We start from the raw sequence: 20,855 nt of genomic DNA on the forward strand, positions 1-20,855 counted from the left end.
AAAATCCTAAGGGTGTGTTTGCAAGGTCGAGAAATCAATTTCACAACAAATGTAAGTGATAGGAATAATGCTGCTGGGTGTAACAGCAAGTTGGAGAATTGCTCGGCTTTGGCAGAGGTTTGTGCTCTCCTGACTCTCCTCTACTGGAGAGCAAAGGTCAAGCAAAAATTGCCAGAAATCTGTTTGGCATAATGTTAAAGGTCCAGCCCAATGAGAATCGCACTTCCCAATTTCATCGTATTGTTTTAAGAATTGTTAATGTAAACTGTCAGTGTTTTGCGGAAAAATGTCCTTTGAGAAACTCTCCCTCAAACAGGTCAACAGAATCAAAAGGATTTCAGATCACAGTCTACTTCCTGGTGTAAATGACATCACATAAAACCAGATTTAAACTAGAAGGGCACTCGGAGAGCGCAGACCTCCGCCAAGGCCAATAGTCCAGTCTGCTATGATATGCAAATTTCGTGAGTCGGATCCGATCCGCTCCAAAATGTAATGGGTTCTTCCTTGGCCCATGCTACACCCTTCCACAAAGTTTCATGAAAATCGGCCCAGTAGTTTTTCAGTAATCCTGCTGACAAACAAACAAACAAACGGCACCGAAAACATAACCTCCTTGGCAGAGGTCATGAATGATAAAAATATTAGATGAAAAAATATTGGTATGCAGCGGATGGCACAATCACTAGGCTCACTCTGTCCGACTCCTACAAGCTTTATACCATCAAACCATCAAAAACTGGAAAAAAAAAATGACATTCCCTGTGTTAGAAATCTGACTCTGAATCTGAATTTCTCTGGATCTTTAAAAGAAAATCACATCAGGGCCAGTGTTCCCTCTAAAGTGTGTGTGTGTGTGTATGTGCAAGATAATTTGGGAACATAAATCTAATTATTTAATCACACTGACTCAGTAATAATACCTTGTCAGTCATCAGTAATTGCTCCCATTGTCCCCAGAAATGTATAATACATGAGCAGGTTTTGATGTTTTGGTTGCAAGTGTTGAATACAGAAATTTACTGTGAATCATGCCTGTGAATATAAATAAAAATACAACAAACTCTTCACATTATCCTCTTTAAACTATTGGGCGATTGCATTCATTCCCAAAGGTTTTTTTTTTTATCAACTGTTGATGTTAACTTTATATGGGACTGGTAATTTAATCCAGTAATTTAATCACATTGACCTAATAATATCTTGTCATGAGTCATTGCTGCACTTGACATTTAGCCAGTATAAGTGGGTTTTGAAGTTTCAGTGGCAACGATGTTACATGCAGGGACTTTTTTTTTTTTTTTTGACGACCCTGAATACAAACAATACAACAAACTTTCCAGATTATCCCCTTTAAACTGTGAATTTGTGCTATTAGGCGATTGCGTTTATCACCAAAAGCTTTGTCAGTTGTTGATGTTAACCTTTATGTGAGAGCCTGGTAATTTAATCCAGTAATTTAATCACACTGACCCAATAATAATACCTTGTCAGTCATGAGTCATTGCGCCACTTGAGCGCTTTGGTTTTAAAGTTTCTGTTTCTGAATGTAAAATGCAGGGACTGTCATTCCTAAGGTTGTAAATAATACAATATAAAAAATACAACAAACTTTCCAGAGTATCCCATTTAAACTATGAATGTGTGCTATTGCATTTATCACCAAAGGTTTTGTCAATTGTTGATGTTAACCTTATGTGAGACTGGTAATTCAGTAATTTACCTAATAATAATATCTTGTCAATCATGAGTAATTGCTCCTTTTCCCCACTTATCCCAGGGAATTTAGTCAGTATAAATGGGTTTTGAAGTTTCAGTGGCAAATGAGGTTAGATGCAGGGATTTTGCCTTATAAATGCCTTAGAAATTGACTCCCCTGAATATAAAAAATACAATATAAAAAATACAACACTTTCCAGATTATGCCTTTTAAATGAAGATTTGCTGTCACTGCATTCATCACCATAAGTTTTGTCAACAGCTGATGAATTATGAGACTTGTTATTGATGTTGCAGATGGTCTGTCACGTTATTGATCATGGCTAGAATCTACTCATTTCACCTGATTATTAGGTATTTATTAGGCACGGTCAGAGTTGACTGTCCTGTAACTGAAAGATCCCAGGTTCGACCCCTGCAGCCAGCAACCACGTGTCCTGCCGAAGTGCCCTTGAGCCAGGCGTTGAACCCCTGCCCTCGCTCGCCGTTGGGTCAGCTCGGTGTCTTAAATGTAAATATATATGTAAAACGCAGGCGGTCCAGATTTCGGAGGACCGATGCCGTACAGCGCTCTGCAGCCGCGGTACTTCCGTTCCGCAGCAGCAGGCGAGAGGCAGTCACCAGCCTAGACAGTGGCGGAGGTCCAGACACAATAGAGAGGGTAAGTTTTACCGACAAAATAGCCGCTTTCCTTGGATATTTCACCGATTATTCAAACAACACGGTTCAGCCCGCTGCCTGGGTGTATTTTCGGGTGAAGTCGAGGGAGAACGAGCCGTTATAAACAGGCTGCAAGACAAGCAAACAAACAAGACGGTCGTGGTTAGTTGGTTGTTCGGAAAAAGGCTCCGGCTATGTGCTGGATCGGACTAGTTGTTGCCCACTGTGGCTGACGCGTTCAGTGTTTTCTCACTCCTGAAATACAACGCCGTAACGCTCCAATTTAAAGTGCATCGTCGCGTGTGTGAAATCTGCACAAACAACGCCAGATAATGTAAGAGGATCTCGGTTTACTTTAAAGGGATGCTTAGCAAGCAGATTTTCCCATTCCGCTCCGAGGAGTAGCCAGAGTCGGCCCTAAAGTCGAGGCCCGAGTGTTCATTGCCAGTTGGACTTCGGGGCTAACGGTAGCAGATTAACACTAGCTTGTGGGTGAAAATACCACCTCGGTAATATGTAGCCATTCAGTTATTTAGATATGAATAGTATCTGGAGGGGGTGATATGTGTAAGATGGTTCACGTTAAGCCAGTTCAGTGAGCTAGCTTGTCAGCTAATGGCAGTGCGTCCATCATCACGGAAACGCTACTAGCTAACGATATAGATAGATGTGTGGTAAACCAAGCTGAGGAGCTAACGTTAGCTTTGTTTGCGCTCTCCTCCTCTACACACACACACACACACACACACACACACACACACACAAAGCTACCAAGTTGCTAACCTTTCACAGTTTAGGCTTTTCACCACTTGAACTGATTGCTGGCCATGCAGGTATATTGGATTTTTGCTGGGGTTCATCACTCTTTAAGGTCTGTGTTTCCTAATAGCTGCCTACCAACCTAATACTTAACTCAGATGAGCTTATTTCTGTCTGGAATGACACTTCCAAGTAATTTTAAGACCAAAATGGAAATTTACCACCAGTGAAATACTGCTGAAGTTTGTCAGAGGCTTGGTAGGTCCGTCTATTGTAATGGCCTCTTTGGCAGGTAACCAGCAGTTGCTTTCCTTAAACATGCAAATGTATGGTTATAAATAGTGAAGGCGGCTGGTGAATATTGGAACCCATCAGCTATTGTGGCCTGTGTAAAAACAAATGAGTGCCTTGCCCCTGGTTAGGACTCACTATGAAACTGCTTTGGCTCCGCAGCTGTGTCTCACTTTACTGCGTTACCCTAGGTTCCTGCTCTTCTCCAATCCAAACCGGTATGTCGGATGAGGATTCACGTGCCAGCACCAGCTCTTCCTCATCGCCCTCTTCCTCTAGCCAAAACAGACAGAGGGACACGCCTTGCAAGAAACGTGAGAGCAAAGCCAGCATGAGCAAGACCTCCAAACTGCTTTCCACCAGCGCCAAAAGGTAGCCAAAAAAAAACAAAAAAACAGCATCATTATGAAAGGCATAAGATTGTATAGTGATGAGTCAGCTGGTACACCCTGAGGTGCCTCATGGAAGGTCTCGCTATTAATCACCTTGTTCTGAGGAATTTTGCCCTTCATCTCTAATCTCTGCTTTAGTCAGATTGCTCTCTGGTCCAAAATAAGGTAATACTTTGGGATTTGACTTTGACAGAAAGGCACATGTCAATAAAATTAGCCTAAATGTAGTCAACTTAAAGGGAAAATCCACCATAAACTACTAAACATGTATTGGCAATGCACGTTGCATTTCTGGGTCTATTTTATCCTTTGGTGGTGTATTTTTCTTATTCTCGTGGATAGCTGGACAAATGTGGACAGTGTGATGTCACGCTTGGACATTTCCAGCAGCTACAATGTAGTTTGATTGCAGAAAATGTTTCAATGATCTAAAATATCTGGGGTAAACGTCAGGTTTTGGTGTCAGTCCCTCAGAATCTAAACGCGAGGGCTTCTTTCTAGAGCTGCCATTTTGCACCGACGCCCAACTATCATACAGGGAGAAATCTATCGTGGAAGAGGCAGAGAGACCAGTTTCTCCACCATTTCTCCACAATTTCTGCAGCAACAAGACATGTAGAGTTTTGAGTAAAGGGTGTGACTCTCGCTTTTTGACTCAGAAAAACTCTCACTCTCTTGCTTTTACTACTGCCATCACTACTGCTATTGCTCTCTCCAGCTACACAAAACCAGCAGCTGGATGCAACAAGTTCGGGCCCGTTCTCTGGAGGCATTTTGTTTGGAAAATGTAGGAAATCACTTACTGATGTAGACGAGGCAGGTTGAGGGAAAGTGGGTACAGCAGAAAAGTAAATGACCACACCTCATCACAGAGGATTGATGATATATAACAGCGTAAAGGTGTCAGAGGTAGAATTTTCCTTGAATTAATGCCTTTTCTGTTTATGGGTGAAGGGCATCTTTTGGTGTCTTTGTGATGCCCAGCTTTTTGGGGAAAGATGTACTTTGCCAGTGACTGATTTGAATCCTTTTGTGTGCAGGATTCAGAAAGAGCTGGCCGATATCACACTGGACCCTCCGCCAAACTGCAGGTGGGTTTCACTCTAGATCAAAGTCTGTAGGTTCCCCTTCAGCACTGTATTGACGTGATGTGAAGTTTATGGAAAAGACTGCAGTGTTTACTTTTTTTTTTTCGTTCAGCACTGGTGCACCAACACAGCAAGATAACTGCCATTACTACTTGAGAAAATGTGACATTAAAGTGGCAAGCATAATTTGACTATATTTCTTTCTAAAATGCAAAGACGTGTCGTGCTAATGTTTGAGAGTTGATGTGTTTTATTTGAATTTAAGTATCTAGGGAAACACATTTAGGGAATGCATGAGATCCCTAGCTGGGGCTGAAATGTGGAAGTTGAACTGAAACTAAGATTATCCTCAAGTTCCACTGCAACGTAAGATTATAGAGGAAACACTGACTCAGGTTTCAGGACTTTGATAAGACTGACCTTCCTCCCACTGGGTTTATGATAGTGTAGTGATTATTCAGACCATCCTTCAGCGGTTCAAACATCCGTCAGAGTAAACATCAGCCCTGCTGAAGTGTCCTTGGGCAAGACACTGAAGCCCTACTAGCTCCAGGGCTGCTGTTCTGCAGCTGAGCCTGACCTCTGACCTCCCTGTGGAATGGGGGGGGGGAGGAATTTCTCTCATCACTAGATCAACAAAAAAAAAAAAAAACCTCAAGCCAAGCCACAGGCAGGACCAAAAAAGAACACAAATTGGATATTTGCTGCAATCTGAAAGAAAACACAATACACTTTTTAACAACTGAATATTTGTTGTTACTGTTACTGACTTCATTGCTGTACAATAACAGCTTCTAACAAACAGAAACATGTTTCCTATTATACTGAGTGACAACTTTACCTGGACCCACTAGAATTATCTTCTTGCAAAAAGGCAGCAAACAAAAACGGCAGAAACACTGAAAAGTAACAGTAAGACCTACTGAAACTAAGTGAATTGCCTTATAATTCTGGAGAACTTGCAATGAGGCGTTCAATGACAAGAGTCAGAAGTTGATAGAGACACAAAATCACCCTTGAAGGTTGATGCCTACCTTTGTGTCTCTGACTACATCATGACAGGAGCATGATGATGCTCTTGATTATGTCTTAAATCTTGGAATGAGGATGGATGAGTGTGACTGACTCTTGACAATGAAGGACACTGTGATACGGTGGCAGCAACAGGCTTATACCATTTATGGCAATATATTATAAACTATCTAATTAGAAGAGTGGGGTATGACAGCTTAAAATATAACCTGCCTAAATAAATGATGGATTAGGAAGCATATTGAATTGACTACTCTGAAAATAACATCAACCTTGATAAGTTTCTGTTAAAGGGGGAAGGTTACATGTGGGTTTTTTTTTTTTTCGTGGTTTTTTTTAGTGACAGTGTTAATGGGAACTGAATGCTACATCTTTTTTTCTTGCCTTTCCTTCATGAGAGGAACTGTAGTGTTATTACTATACTGAATTTTCTGAATTGTTGGGTGTGGTAAATTGAAGAAGAATTGGAATTGTGAAAGTCCCATCAACACCCATTCTTATAAATAGATTGGAATAGGAATGTCCCAATCTATTATTTTATTATTTACTTTTGTCTCTGATACTGATCCGGGTTATTAAATATAGAGTATCTGCCGATACCAGGTATTGAACCAATATTTCTGTAATTTTATTTTTTTTAAACGATTAAACAGCCGTGTATCCTCTTGTTTGCTCACACTTCTATCTGTGAGAGCTGGTTGCAGTCCTTCGAGTGACATTTCTTCAAATGCCTGAAGGAGTGTTGTAATTAGCTCTGCTGCTGCCACTCCTCAAAACGTCTGCATTGCGAACATTACAATTAGCTGTTTGACTGCTTTCGGTCTCCAGTTTAAAGTAACTCCAGACTGCAGACATGAACTGCTACACAGCTGCTTTCTAAACATGGATGGTGGATGACACTTGATAGTGTAAATTGATCGTCCGGAGGAAATAAAAGTAAACAAATGATGGAACAACTTGTAGCTAATACGATACATCAAAATTTGCCGGGAGCCGATCCGATTCCCAAACCGGATGTCGGATCGGCTCGTCCCTAGATGGGGAATCATAAAATGAGATGATCAGAGGCAACGAGTAGCGAGGCTGGAGGTTGAACGGCAGTCCGTTTTAGAAGGAACATGCTCCTACCTTTTTGTTTTTTTTAAATTGAGCCACTTGGAAGTCAAAGCGTTTCATGCGATGGAAGTTTTCGTCTGTTACGCTTCCAAACACGACTTTAATACCCAGTTAATTGGCCCAAACTGCGCTCCCCGGATTGATTATTCTGACTTCAAATATGTCGGTGGGTTGTGCTGAAACTCTGCCAGAAGTCCATGTCAGCGCTGATCAAAAAGCACAGTGTGGCACAGCATCTCTCCCCGCCCCCCCCCCCGGGAGTTTTGGATCAATACTATTATGTCTTGTACTCATGACCCCCGGGGGGTTTAAGACCACATGTTCAGCATGTAAAAGGGATAAAGACTGGGCTGCTTTGAGGAAAATCAATACAGATCATGATGCATAGACACATCATCAGGGATTTGCTTTGAATGGAGGCGTCTGCTGAATGATGCACGGGGGAATAGGAACTTTTACCCACTCAACGTTTAAAAGGGAAATCCCCTGAAATTGTCTTAATGTGCTAAAGTAGTCATTCTGCTAACATTTCCCCAAGGTTTTTTTTTATGTTTTGATTTGTGAGCGCTCAAGGTACTGTTATGACAACATGAAACTGCATTGCTTTATGGACATTACACGGTAATTTCCCTCATACCTAAAATTAATTTCGACATTTTTATTCCAAATGCTAGATGTTTAATAAAGATATAACAATTTGACTATTAAATGTTCTTTCAACCATCTCAGGCAGTGCAGTTCCAAGATTTCACATGATTGATTTTTCCTTGATCCCGAGAGCTGCCAAAATCTTGGAAAATTTTGGGGACAATTGGCTCAAATTGACAACCTAAAAGTCAATTTTGGTGGAATTGCCCTTTAATGGTGCATGCCAGATGGAGCTTGAATGGAAGGCAGCACACAAAGTCCAGTGCTGAACAAAGAAAATACAATGGCAGCATACTCAAACATTGCTGCCAGTAACATTCACTTGTGCGTCAACCCAATCATGCAACTATTCACATGAATAGGGGGATGAATATGCAGATTTCACACTGTAGAGCAGTGGTTCTCAACGTGGGGTCCGGGGACCACCAGGGGTCCTTGAGGTGGTTCCAGGGGGTCCCCAGCAAATTGATGAATTGTTAAACTTCAGCATTATTTTATTTACAAGAAGTGAACACAATTAGAGAATGTAGAAGACTGACTGTTTTGATCATACTTTCTCTGTTATCTCTCTACCTACAATACAGAGAGTCATGGAATTCTGGACAAAATCATATCTAACAATAAAAATATTCTCAGATTTGGGTCCGAGAGACAAAATGTCATCAAATGGGGGTCCGTGGCCCTAATGTGGACTAAATGAGGGGTCCTTGATATGAAAAAAGTTGGGAATCACTGCTGTAGAGCACACACAATATTGATTACTTCATCAATGAGGATCCAATTGGGTCTGTTTGAAGTAACTGTATAATCTATATTGACACCCTTTGTCCATTCACATGTATTAATGAACACCCAATTTGGGCTGAATCGCTGCACAAGTAAAGCTCAGCACTAGGAACAGGATTCAGTGTGTGGATATCCTTTTCTTTCAGCTCAACAGTGTTTTTTTTTTTGTTTTTTTTGTCCCTGGGCATGAGAAAGCTCTGTTTGCAGTGTGCATACATTTCTTTTTTTTTCTGTGTTTGAAGTTTTGCAGCAGTGTTTTACATTTAATGGGGCAGAGAGTTTCCCTGGTGGTAATTTTCCAGCGTTAATGGTGAGAGAACCAGATCTAGCACAGTGAGGATTAGAGTTCACTGACGGACAAAAAAAAAAAAATCATTATGATTCTTTTGCTGAACAGTATGTTTTAAAATATTAATCGTGATACATGTGGACAGATTTTTCTGTATTCTTTCAGCACTTGGTTGAAATAGAAATACATAGAATTTACTCAGATACAATGAAAGATTTTCTCTCTACATCTAATATGTTTAGTAGGGCAGTGGATTCTGTCCACATGTATGAATTGCGATACATGTGGACAGATTATTTTATATTTTTTTCAGCACACAACAGTTTGAGAATGAAATAGAAACACCGAATTTGCACAGATAAAATAAAAGATTTTCTCCCTACATCTTGCATTGTTAGTAGGACAGTGGATTCTGCACTAGGGCTGAACAATTAATCGAAATTTTATTGAAATCGCAATATGGCCTACTGCAATTTTCAAATCGCAGGAGGCGCAATATTTGTTAAAGGCGAAATGTGTGTCAAAATACCATTTTAAATTAAATATTGTGGTGCTGCAGAGATGTCCTGGCCTACACATCATATTCTATAGACTTAAGAAAACGTCTTTGTTTGGTACAGATCCTCACACCATAATCATTTTAATGCATTTTTCAATGAAAATTAGAATAATAATGTAAAAATTATCATTCCCTCTAATATCACAAATCATATCGCAATTGCAATATCAGTCAAAATAATCGCAATTAGATATTTTTTCAAAATCGTTCAGCCCCATTCTGCACAGCACCAGAAAACATTCCTTTCATCTTATTTAATAAATTGCAGCCTGCTCCACTATACAAGTTGCAGTACCCAGTCCTACAGTTTCAATATTTTTATTCCTATTAATTGTGCAGCGATAAGTGAGGATGACTTTTGTGCCTGCAGTGCTGGCCCTAAAGGAGACAACATCTATGAGTGGAGGTCGACGATCCTGGGACCACCGGGCTCCGTGTACGAGGGAGGGGTCTTCTTCCTGGACATCGCCTTCACACCCGACTACCCCTTCAAACCCCCCAAGGTACTGAGATTATAAGTCTCTGGAAACTCGCCACCACGCAAGTCAAAATTTTGACTTCTGTACTGATCGCTGCCCTGCTGTCACATCTTCAATTCTTAAACGATAACACAGCAAAATGATAGGAAACGTTAAAGCCGCACTAGGCAGAAAATTTTTTACTTTAATACCCAGAAATCCTGTAACATGAAGTCAGTAAACGTCACATAGCACACTCATGTTTACCAACTCGGCCGGTCTGTGATGCTTTACACCAAAGGAAACTAAAGAGACAAGAGAGGAAAAGATCTAACGTTGTGAGAGTCCAGCTTTTTCTGGACGGACCGCTACTCACTGCTGTTTAGGAGACACTTTGGATTTTGCTCTTAAATTTCATTTTTTTGCTTCCTGTGGACGGAGAAGAGTCCATACCTGACACCAGAATTTAATTTGGGCAAATAGGGTGAATCTATGGTGTCTCAATTAGGGAGGATGGGACACTCTTCTCTATTGCAGCTCCACTTTGCAATTTAGACTCATCAGAGTGTATTTTTAGGTAGAAACTCTTGCCTAGTGCATCTTTAGGCCATAGAATAACTTAAAACAGCATGAAATCGCACTTTAACCCTCATCCTACCAACATATGTAACATACAAGGACTACCGACTGGGGTCCCCAAGAATAAACTACTGTAAGAAACAACCATCATAGCAAAATGTTAACTTATTTCTTCTCAAAGCATTATTAGTTATGGAATTAATGTAATCTGAAAAAAACAGATTATTATTATTTTAGGAAAGTTACAGTTAATTAAATTATGTATTGTATTTCTGACTTTGAACATCATCTTACCTTAGGAAGAGCAGTATTTAGGGTCGTCACAGAGCACATGAGGAAATCTGTGTCTGCTGCATCTGTGTCTGTCTCCTTCAAAATGACTGACAGAGTGCCCCTACCCCCCCTGATAGTGTGTGATACTTTAAATTAGGACCCATGGCAAACATGAACTCAATAAATAGTTCCATCTATTAAAACTGCATAGGCGGAATTGGGTGCTTTTGACTGGAGTCCCCCAGGACCCCAATACATTGGTATTTTTTAAAAAGCACTAATTAAAACGGAAACAGAAAACAATGATATGAAGTCATTAGGAACAAATTGATTGACAAAGTCATGAAAAATTGGAATGATAGAATAAAGAACCTGTGAGATATGACAAAAAGTATAGCTCTGGGGTCTGCGGGTACCCCAGAGGTAGGATGAGGGTTAAGTTGTTTATAAAGTGGCCTTCATACAAGTTAAATGTGTTTTAGACATTTTTGTTTTCATCCAATAGCTATTGATGCTTGTTTTTGAAGAGGTGGAACAGAAACAACATAAAGTGCTTCCTGTAGGACATTTTTACAGCTTCCCCTGCTCTGGCATGCTAGCAGCACAATGGCACCGCCATACAAACAGTCTCAAAGCATCAAAGCAGGATTTTCATGGCAAAATGCGAGCAAAATCGAATCTGTGTGTAAAGTTTTTATAAAGATTTACGTTCCTAAGTGTGGATCTTATGCATGCCGGCTATAGTAAACAATACAAAATGCTGCTGGTCCTGGAAAAACTCAAAAGTACTCATCTCAAAATATTTTTCCATCGGCCCTTTGTGCAACATTAGTTCTTAGTTTCCATGCCGAGTATTTATAGGATGCCACACAATGCTGCCTAACAAATACTAAATTAGCATGGTTTTATCATTATGATCAGTCGAGGTGATTTTTCTAATGATTTGATGCTATTCATGTTTGTTTTTCTCTTTTCAGGAATTAAATTATCAATTATTGTTTTTCCTCTTTATACTCTTTATTTTATTCGTGCCCCATGCATCCATATTTGAAGTTGAAAGCATTTTCCACAGCCTCTACAAATGACTAGACGGGTAGTGATTCATTTTTCTGTCCCCACAGGATTATTTGGACCAATTAAGCTACATTGTGTGACAGATATGGTTATTATGGAGGCGATGAAAACACCGATCCCAATTTAAAAAGTAGTTTTTGTTTATTTTCGCTGGGATAAAACAGAGAAATGAACTCATTAAAAACACAATCACACTGCACAATGATAAAAGCGCAGGAAGGACAAAAAAAAACAAATTTGTTCCAGTGAGATAAAAAAAACAAAAACAAAAAACCCAAGGGACTTAGGAAAACATCTCGCCTCAAAACAGCAGAAACGATGAAAACCTGAAAATTGCAATTGTTGATGCCATTAGAAACTAAACCAAATGGATTGATAAAAGCTCTTAATGAGACTATTTCTGAGCTCTCTAATATCACATAATTTTAATCTCTGAAACAAACTGTGTATGGTCCTGTGTATGTGATCCTGTTTGTGGTCCTGTGTATGTGAATGAAAATTGGCAGGAATGATGACAAAATGCAGATCTGGATGTTATTCCAGTATGAGCTATTCACTCAGTACCACCTGCACACTTCTTGATCCTTGAAATTATAATAATAAAGTGAGCATAAAATATCCGAATTAAAAAATGCCCATGCATGTCCCCTTTCTTTGAAAATCAGTTATAGATATGTGAAAGCTGTAGACTCTTATTTAACATTTAAAGAACGCATCAGAATAATAGTTGAGGGGTTAAAAGTTTTTTACAGCTCACTTGACACTGACTTACAAGTATTTGCAAAATTAATGAGGAATTGCTGGTTTGACGTAATATGTTGTGAAAGCAAAAGTCCCAAAAGCCTCGAAGGAAGTGATCTTCCTGTCATTGTGGTGGAGATTATCTGAATTTCCTGGCAGTCAGAAGTGCCTTTGTTCAGCCACCAGAGGGCTTCGTCTCCTGCAGAGCCACAAACTGTTTTCTGTGTTTTCTGTTGCAGCGTCTGAAGGCCCGATGGAGCTCAGCCTCCTTGTTTCTGCCACACTGAATTACAGCCACAAAACCAATCTTGACACAGATTCTAACACCGAAATTGTTTACCTTTTGAACAAATGATTCACTAAATGAAATTCGATTTAATACAATAAAATCATTCCATTGAAATGTATGATTACTAGTGTGGCTTTTTAGTAAATTCAATGAAGTATTTATACAAAGGACTGAAAATGAATGTGTTACTTCAGAAGTAGCAGACATATAACATACTTATACATATACTGGTTTCCCACGATCCTTGAAAATCCTTTAAAGTTTGCAGACTTTAGAAAAATCTCTTCTGGGAGAGTTTTTACTTTATAATAATAATAATAATAACTTTATTTATAGAGCACCTTTAAAAACACAGTGTACAAAGTGCTTTGACAGACAAAATAAAAGCAGAATACTCAAATTATGAATTTAAAAGGCAATAAAACAATAATAAACAGGGATTAAATTCATAGGAGAACAGAGGTGGAAAAGAGCAAACATTCAAGTAAATAGTGGTATAATTGTAGGATGAAAACCAAAATAAATAAAATAATAGAATAAAAGTGACATAAAATTAAGATAGAGTTAAGATGAAAGACGTAAAAAGACGATAAAAAGATGATAAAAAGCCGATTAAGTATTGATTGTGGTATCAATGTTGATGGGAATAACATGATGTGCAACATGAGGTATCATATGTGACTTACTGTATGTTTTAGGATGAATTTTTACTTGGTTAAGTCTCAGAATAAAGCAGCGGCCACACTGATCCAATGTGTCTGATCGTCTCCGTTCATTTAAATTAATTTTCACTGAGAGCTGTCAGTGGTGATGCGTCCGTCTCTGTCAGATTTCCATCCGTTTTGACGGACAGAAAGTTCAGCCCAGTTGAGCTTTTTCTGGATGGACAGATTCGTCACCGTCTGTTGTGCCAATCTGAATCGTTCCTACATTTGTTGTGGAAAAAATCGCGGTCAACACGGAGACAACGGTACGACCAAAACAAAGATAAAACTGAGAAAGCCTGGTGAAAACACTGGCATGATTGTAGATATTCCACGTCAATTTCTTATTTAATTTATACTGTATAGTCTTCTTTTATCTATGAAGTAGCTCCGTTATGAGCAAAGGCTTCCTGTTCTTCTGCTCCGCCCGCCACAAACCAACAGACAGAAATATATCAGTCACTAGTTCTGCCTGTTTTCTGATGGCTCAGTGTGGCCGCCGCCTAAATGATAGTAAGATTAACAATAGTAGGAAATGTTTCTGATGCACCGTGACTCTGACCTGCGGTGTGTTTGTGTCTCCAGGTAACGTTTCGTACGAGGATCTACCACTGCAACATCAACAGCCAGGGGGTGATCTGTCTGGACATCCTGAAGGACAACTGGAGCCCCGCCCTCACCATCTCCAAGGTGCTGCTGTCCATCTGCTCCCTGCTCACAGACTGCAACCCAGGTAAGACCGGGAGCGTTGATGAAGGCTGCGTAGCCTTAAATTAGAATCAGTGTTCAGACAGCAGGCAAGTTCGATTTGTTTTTCAAATCTGGTCTTTAAGGCTGACTGTCCATTTTGTAATTTACAAGTCACCAGATTGGATGTCTATGGAAACCCATTTCCGCCAGTGTGATGGAAAAAAAAAGATCCTGTAAGTCATTATAATGAGAAACTTTCTCAAAATTATGAGTTGGTATCTCAAAATAATGACTTAGTATCTCAAAATAATGAGAAACTTTCTCAAAATAGTGACTTAGTATCTCAAAATAATGACTTTGTACCTCAAAATAATGAGGTAGTATCTCAATATAATAAGAAACTTTCTCAAAATAATGAGTTGGTATCTCAAAATAATGAGAAACTTTCTCAAAATAGTGACTTAGTATCTCAAAATAATGACTTTGTACCTCAAAATAATGAGGTAGTATCTCAATATAATAAGAAACTTTCTCAAAATAGTGACTTAGTATCTCAAAATAATGACTTAGTATCTCAAAATAATGACTTAGTATCTCAAAGATGCTAACTCATTATTTTGAGAAAGTTTCTCACTATTTTGAGATACTAAGTCAAAATATTGAGAAATGTTCTCATTATTTTGAGATACTAAGTCAAAATATTGAGAAATGTTCTCATTATTTTGAGATACTAAGTCATTATTTTGAGAAAGTTTCTCATTATAATGACTTACAGGACCGTTTTTTTCATCACACTGGCAGAAACGGGCTTCCATAGATTTCTGTGTTTAGAATAATAATTTTCTGTCACATGACGTGCAATCCAGACGTTTGCATGCTGACTAAAGGCACATTTTCTGCCCAACAACAACTGTGGGTGCAGCAACAAGCTAGTAACATGGAAGATTCACCGCTGCTTGTTCCATTTCAATATTTTCTAGTCACGGTGCAGAACACATTTATAACACGAGACAACATCAACGACAGAGGAGGCTGCTGTCTGCCATGTTGTCGAGGAGGCATGGAGCTTCTTCATCTGTCCAGGCACAGCTGCTATTTTACTGTCTCTCCTCCATGTTTGTTTGTTTTTCTCTGCTGCACTTGCCAGGTCGAACACTTGACTGAGTTGCGTTTTCAGAGATCCATTCTGAATTGCTAAGAACAAACCGACTCATATGGGATATTTGGGTGGGACTCTAGTGCCAGTCGATTGCCGGTAAATTTTGGCTGTGGTTGCTGACGTTTTCGATTCTACCAGCCACCTTGACAGGAAACAAACTGTCATCTGGAGGTCCGTTTCTGTTCTAAGAATCCAGCTGGCTGGTAAGACTGAAAGCAGCTGGTGCATTTTACGGTTCACCAGCCACTGTGGCCCATACAAATACAAATACATATAAGTAAAACCGTTTCCTGCCCTGGACTCAGCAAATTTATTTTTGACACATTTTTGACCAGATTTATCAAAAGATATCAACAAGCTTTTAAAATCATGGATTGTGACAGTGAGATCTCAGGTTTTCTACTAGCTGGTGGATATTTTACAGTGGAAAACAATCTGATTCTGACAGAGAAAAGAGCATGTACAAATGTTTCACTATATGACAGAATAAAATGTCCTTTCAATCCGGAAAGGCATTCTAAAAAGATTGATTTTGAGACAGGTAAGTGGAGGTATTGTCAAAATTTCCAGAACACCTCTGCCTAACAGGATCTTTACTTCTGTTTGCCATTCACCTAAAACTGTTTCTTGCTTACAAATGAACAGAAATGTCAGATGATAAAACATCATACCTCTATTGAGACAAATGTTGATACGACTAAAACAAAACTGACATGTCTGTTGAAGAATATATAGGCCTAATATTAAAGGTTGTGTTTTTTGTTCCCTTTTGGGGTGAGAAATGTTTATAAACCCCTTTGGGATTTCTTTGTCTCTCCCCAGCACAGTTTGCATTTGTTTCCCTTCCTCTTTTTTGTCAGAGTTTTTTTTTAATCATTTGTGTTTATCATGTGTGCAGATAAACTAAACCTGAACCTCTGTTTCCGTTCAGCCGACCCCCTCGTTGGAAGCATCGCCACCCAGTACACGACTAACAGAGCGGAACATGACCGAACAGCCAAACAGTGGACGAAGCGATACGCCACATAAACCTGCAGGGGGCGGCAGTGTGTGTGTTGGGGGGGCGGGGGGAGGACGGGGGGAGGGGGGCGGACTCCGGGCGGTTTGTGTTTGGGGGTTATTTCTATCTCAGATTTTTAGTACTTTATTGTCTGGTATATTTTTTGCTTCCTGATTAAGTTATCTCCACAAATATGGTAATAAAGAAAAACAATGAAAAGGAAGTGTTGTTCGCCTTTTTATTTTTTTCTCTTTCATTTTTCAAATAAGAAAATCCGTAAGACTTTGTTGAACAATTTATAACTAAAATTGAACGTTTGAACATCAGTAAACCTATGAGAATAACTATAATATTACAATTTCCATGAAGATGTTTTTAGTATTTAATGCTTATTTGTGTGTGGATGGCCCTTTACCACATTTTCACCACATTTGGGCTTCTCCCATAATTTTAGAAGACCAGGGAGAAAATCCTTAAAGTTTGTGTCAAAAGTTTTTTTCAGATTACCCTGGTTTTCAAATTCTGGCTGCAAATTTTGATGCTTGACCGGTTCAATAAATCTCTCAGCATACTTGGCGTCATGGCAGCTAGCCGCTTGCTGTCAAATATGTGCCAAACAAACATTGGTGCTGGTTGCAAAACTCTGCTTCCCTTGCCTTTCTACATCTTCCTCAACAAACAACACTATTTGAGAAAGGATCGGTTAACTGTGTCAAAGCATCACCCCCAATACCAATACTGCCAATACTTGTAGTAAACCGTGTCACTGCATTTGTCAATACAAGCTCTTGAATCCAGGACTTGCTGAATATCACTAAATGTGTTGAATTTGCTGCAATGATCTTTGTAAAGCCTGAGTGTGTCTTGTTCAGGATGATGTTCTCCTGGAAATGGCTTCGGCTTTGCTCAGACACAAGGCAGCCAAGGCAATGAAACTTTATACTTGATAACACTCACTCACTGGAGCCTAAAGCTGTCAACTGTCAACTCCCCTCAGTCAACACACAGCTGTACACATTACAGTATGTGTACAGGCAGCTATGTGCTGACTGGAGGGTGCAGTGACAGTTTAGATAATAGTAAGTGTTAAAGTTACAAATACTACAGATATTTAGCAGATATGACCCAGATTGAGGTTAAATATGTGCATCAGAGAGGTGGGAGCAGCCCTCTTGATAACCCCAAACACTTCTGACACTCAAACCCACTCCCCTTCCCTCAAATATCCAAGCCAGGTTTCTACACAGCGGCCTCTTTTAAATAACACAAGGAATAGCTATGGCCTACATCACAGATCCTGTGTGTTGGCAAGTGTACACCAGAGAAAGAACAATAAAATCAGGAGGTGATAAAACCATCTGGGCTTGCAGGGACGAGCTTTGTGTTGATGCAAGAACTTTTTGTAGCTCACAATAAAGGCCTACAGCTGAACTAGTCAGGACAGCTAGGACACTTTTAGTGTGATATATGTACATGTTATTGATGTATTCATTTTGCAGTGGATTTTAATTATAATACCTCAAAATCAAGATCTTGGCAGCAGCCTAGAGATTAAAGTAGCAGGCTTATGACTGGAAGGATGCGGGTGCGAATCTCAGACCTATGACCCACAGAGAAATGTTCCCCTCCCTGAGCAAGGCGGTTACCCTGCGGTTAACTCACTGTGTACGTAACTGGATGAGTGTGAAGCAGGATGTTGTTGAAAAATAGTAATGCTGCATGCTCAGGCAATCTTCCCTGGATAAACATAATTAAAAACAAGAAAATATATATGGGTTTTCTGCAGTATAATTTGATTCTCTGCTGTGCATCCTGTCCTGTGCTTTAAATCCAATAAATATTCATAACATCCACACACTTAATGGAAGTCAGTGGCTAATGAATTTCAGCACCTAAATATAAAAAAAAATGTTAGATTGTCTTAGCCCTGCTGTAGCAAAAGGGGTCCAGACTCATGAGACAGTGTCAGGAGTTTGAGTTTTAATGTTTTCTTGTAGTGACAGTTTGTTGAAATTGAGAAATTTATTTAAAATGTGATTTCTGGCGAAGGTTTAGGATATTGGAATGCATTGTAGTAGTTAACCAGAATTTAAATATTTCACTAAAACAATGGTGTATTGTTCCACTTCTGAAATACTTCTGATAGCTGAATAGTGCAGTGACTCTTCATGATGACATTTCCTGCAATGACTGAACAGTTTTACAGCAACCTGAACTCAGGCCAGCTGGTCATCTAAATCCTGTAATTACAGTTTCAATATCCACAAGTGTAAGTACACTTTAAAGGCTGAGCAAGTGGCTCCGGACTGATTGGACTGACAGGCTCTCTGTTACTATTGTAGTTTATAGTAGTAAGTTTCCGACAAGGCAACAGGTAGATTATGATCTCCATGTGAAAGGTGTATTTGCAAAACCCAATATTTCAGTTTTGGAAAAGAAGAAAAGTTGCCTGATGCTCAGTGTTGGGTATTTTAAGAACACACCTGATTGTACGCAGGCAATAAATCACAAACTTTATCTTTTCTGTGTTGTCAGCAGCTATAAACAGTGATTAATCATTTACATGTCACCATTTACATTTATATCAATCATTTACATTTTAGGCCGTTTAGAGCGTCTTACAATGAGGAGAATAAGCTTCACTCCCTGTATCACCAAAAATTGCAAGCAACTAAAATGAAGGAGTGCAAAGGTCAGGGTCTCCAAGCCCTTATCACTATTATTATAGCACTATTATTAGCTGCTAATGATACTGAGAATAGTTCTTTTATAATGCAGCATATCCAAATAACATGTGTTTGATAATATATTAAGCTTCCCTATAAGTGGGGTGTGGGGATCTCCGGGGATCTGGGGGGGGGGGTCCCTGTATGACAAATAGCTGAATTTCACTTTCATTTTACTCTTTAGAAGATAGCAAAATTGGAAAATGTATGAGGAAGTCTATTTTGGTTATAGGTTTGACTGTCTCCACTGTAATTATCACCCCACCTTCCCTAGAAAACAGTTAACTAATTCTGCATAAAGCCACACCTAACACCAAAAATGCTCTCAGACCTTCAGGGGTTTTTAGGGAGTCTCCTAGAAAAATGAGGAATAGTTTAATTTCATTTCTTCTTTTTGTGTCTTTTTTTTTTTTTTTAGTGCAAACACGGAACAGTTACAAAGAAGTCAGAGACAAAAATAAAACAAACACATTAACATTCAAAAACAGAGGTGCCATGAATACTGCATGATGACAAGACAATGAGTTGTGACTATGACATGCAAATATGGAGGTTTGGCAGACGCTCATTTAATTTCTATTTTCATGTCACTGTTATTCACATTGAGCACAGTGAGAGAGTGCAGAAGCATGATTACTGTATATTGGGGACAGTGACACACATGAGCAAAACACAGTTATATAATTCTGCACAACTGACATCCAAAATAAACATAAACATAAATCTTCTCAGGTGGGGCTGCAACCTTATTACATGGCATGTGTGAGTGTGTGTGTGTGTGTGTGTGGTCTAATTCCTATCTATTTGGGGGTTAGGGTTGAGGTGGAAAAAGGTTTAGGAGCCCCTGATTATAGTTGCATTCTAATGCTGCATTCAAGTCCTGCCAGATTTTCTGTAACCACAACCTGCAGACTGAGAAACATTCACACTAATGCAATCAGTTCTACTTAAGAAAAGTGTTTGATGCCCGCTGCAGTTCGTTTGTTGGCTGATTTAATTCAGAAGAAGAAAAAACAGTAGGCTAATTCTCTAATTAGAAGTAATTGTGTCCATATGTAAAAGAAAAAATGAAGAGGTGGCACACATCTTCCAAAGTCAATAACAAGATACACAGAGCGTTTATAGGTTGAAACTCATTGTGTGTAAGTTGGTACCTGGATGCTTTGTGGTATTTTGTTGTTGACTTTGGAAGATGTGCCACTGCTGTTCATTTTTTTTACATGTGGACACAATTCTATTAAAGTGATTTTGTTTTTGTTTTTTTGCATGCAAAGAAGCCCTGCCACTGTTTTGTATTTTTCTTGTTTGCTCTGCCATTTTTTTTTTTTTTTTTTTTTTTTGGGGCACCCACTCTTTCCAAACTATCTGCTGAATTTAAATTCACAAAACAAGCACATGTATTTTCCGACTAGAAAAACACGTGAACGCCTCCTCAAGTTGTAGCAACGTGAGATGTCACGCTGTTCTTTCGTTTCTGCCGTCCTGACCGCGAACGCGTCATCATTCCCTCCGCCTGCTGCTGCGCTGCTGCAACGTGACCGCTGTACCCTGGTTACGTTCGCAGCGCGTTTGGCTCCGCCCCCCCCCACCAGCCCGCCCGCCCCGGTGTCCTGAAAGTGTGTCACTGGGTTAAAGTGGATGCGTTTGAGATGACTACCTGCACGCCTGCAAAATAGACGAGAGGAGCCGAGTGCAGCCAGGCGAGGAGTCGACAAGCGAAAACTCCCGACTGCACACTCGCTGCTCTTTTTCTTCTTCTTTAGTTTTGTTTAACGGCGGTTGATAAACAATTTAAAAGGTGCATTACATTACCGCCCCAACAC

At 39.6% G+C, this 20,855-nt stretch overlaps 1 protein-coding gene across 1 annotated transcript; it reads left to right on the forward strand.

Annotated features, from left to right (window-relative positions):
* The first annotated feature begins 2,296 nt into the window (after positions 1-2,296).
* Positions 2,297-16,372, forward strand: LOC139659204 (ubiquitin-conjugating enzyme E2 E1-like). The gene is made up of 6 exons (XM_071537417.1): positions 2,297-2,380; positions 3,621-3,801; positions 4,862-4,912; positions 9,710-9,842; positions 14,043-14,190; positions 16,238-16,372. The coding sequence occupies exons 2-6, from the start codon at positions 3,650-3,652 to the stop codon at positions 16,333-16,335; spliced, it is 582 nt and encodes a 193-aa protein (XP_071393518.1). The 5' UTR covers positions 2,297-2,380; positions 3,621-3,649; the 3' UTR covers positions 16,336-16,372.
* Positions 16,373-20,855: the final 4,483 nt, after the last annotated feature.

The sequence above is a fragment of the Centroberyx affinis genome, unplaced genomic scaffold (assembly GCF_046629955.1).
Source record: "Centroberyx affinis isolate AG114_WGS23_722 - 3 ecotype Tasmania unplaced genomic scaffold, CSIRO-AGI_Caff_v1 ptg003043l_1, whole genome shotgun sequence".
Taxonomy (NCBI): Eukaryota; Metazoa; Chordata; class Actinopteri; order Beryciformes; family Berycidae; genus Centroberyx; species Centroberyx affinis.

What these genes read in the sequence shown, in the direction of transcription:
- LOC139659204 (XM_071537417.1), top strand. Translation starts at nt 3,650, where the DNA reads ATGTCGGATGAGGATTCACGTGCCAGCACCAGCTCTTCCTCATCGCCC. An exon ending in CTTTCCACCAGCGCCAAAAG is followed by an intron (nt 3,802 to 4,861) that starts GTAGCCAAAAAA and finishes TTTTGTGTGCAG; the next exon opens with GATTCAGAAAGAGCTGGCCG. An exon ending in ACCCCTTCAAACCCCCCAAG is followed by an intron (nt 9,843 to 14,042) that starts GTACTGAGATTA and finishes TTGTGTCTCCAG; the next exon opens with GTAACGTTTCGTACGAGGAT.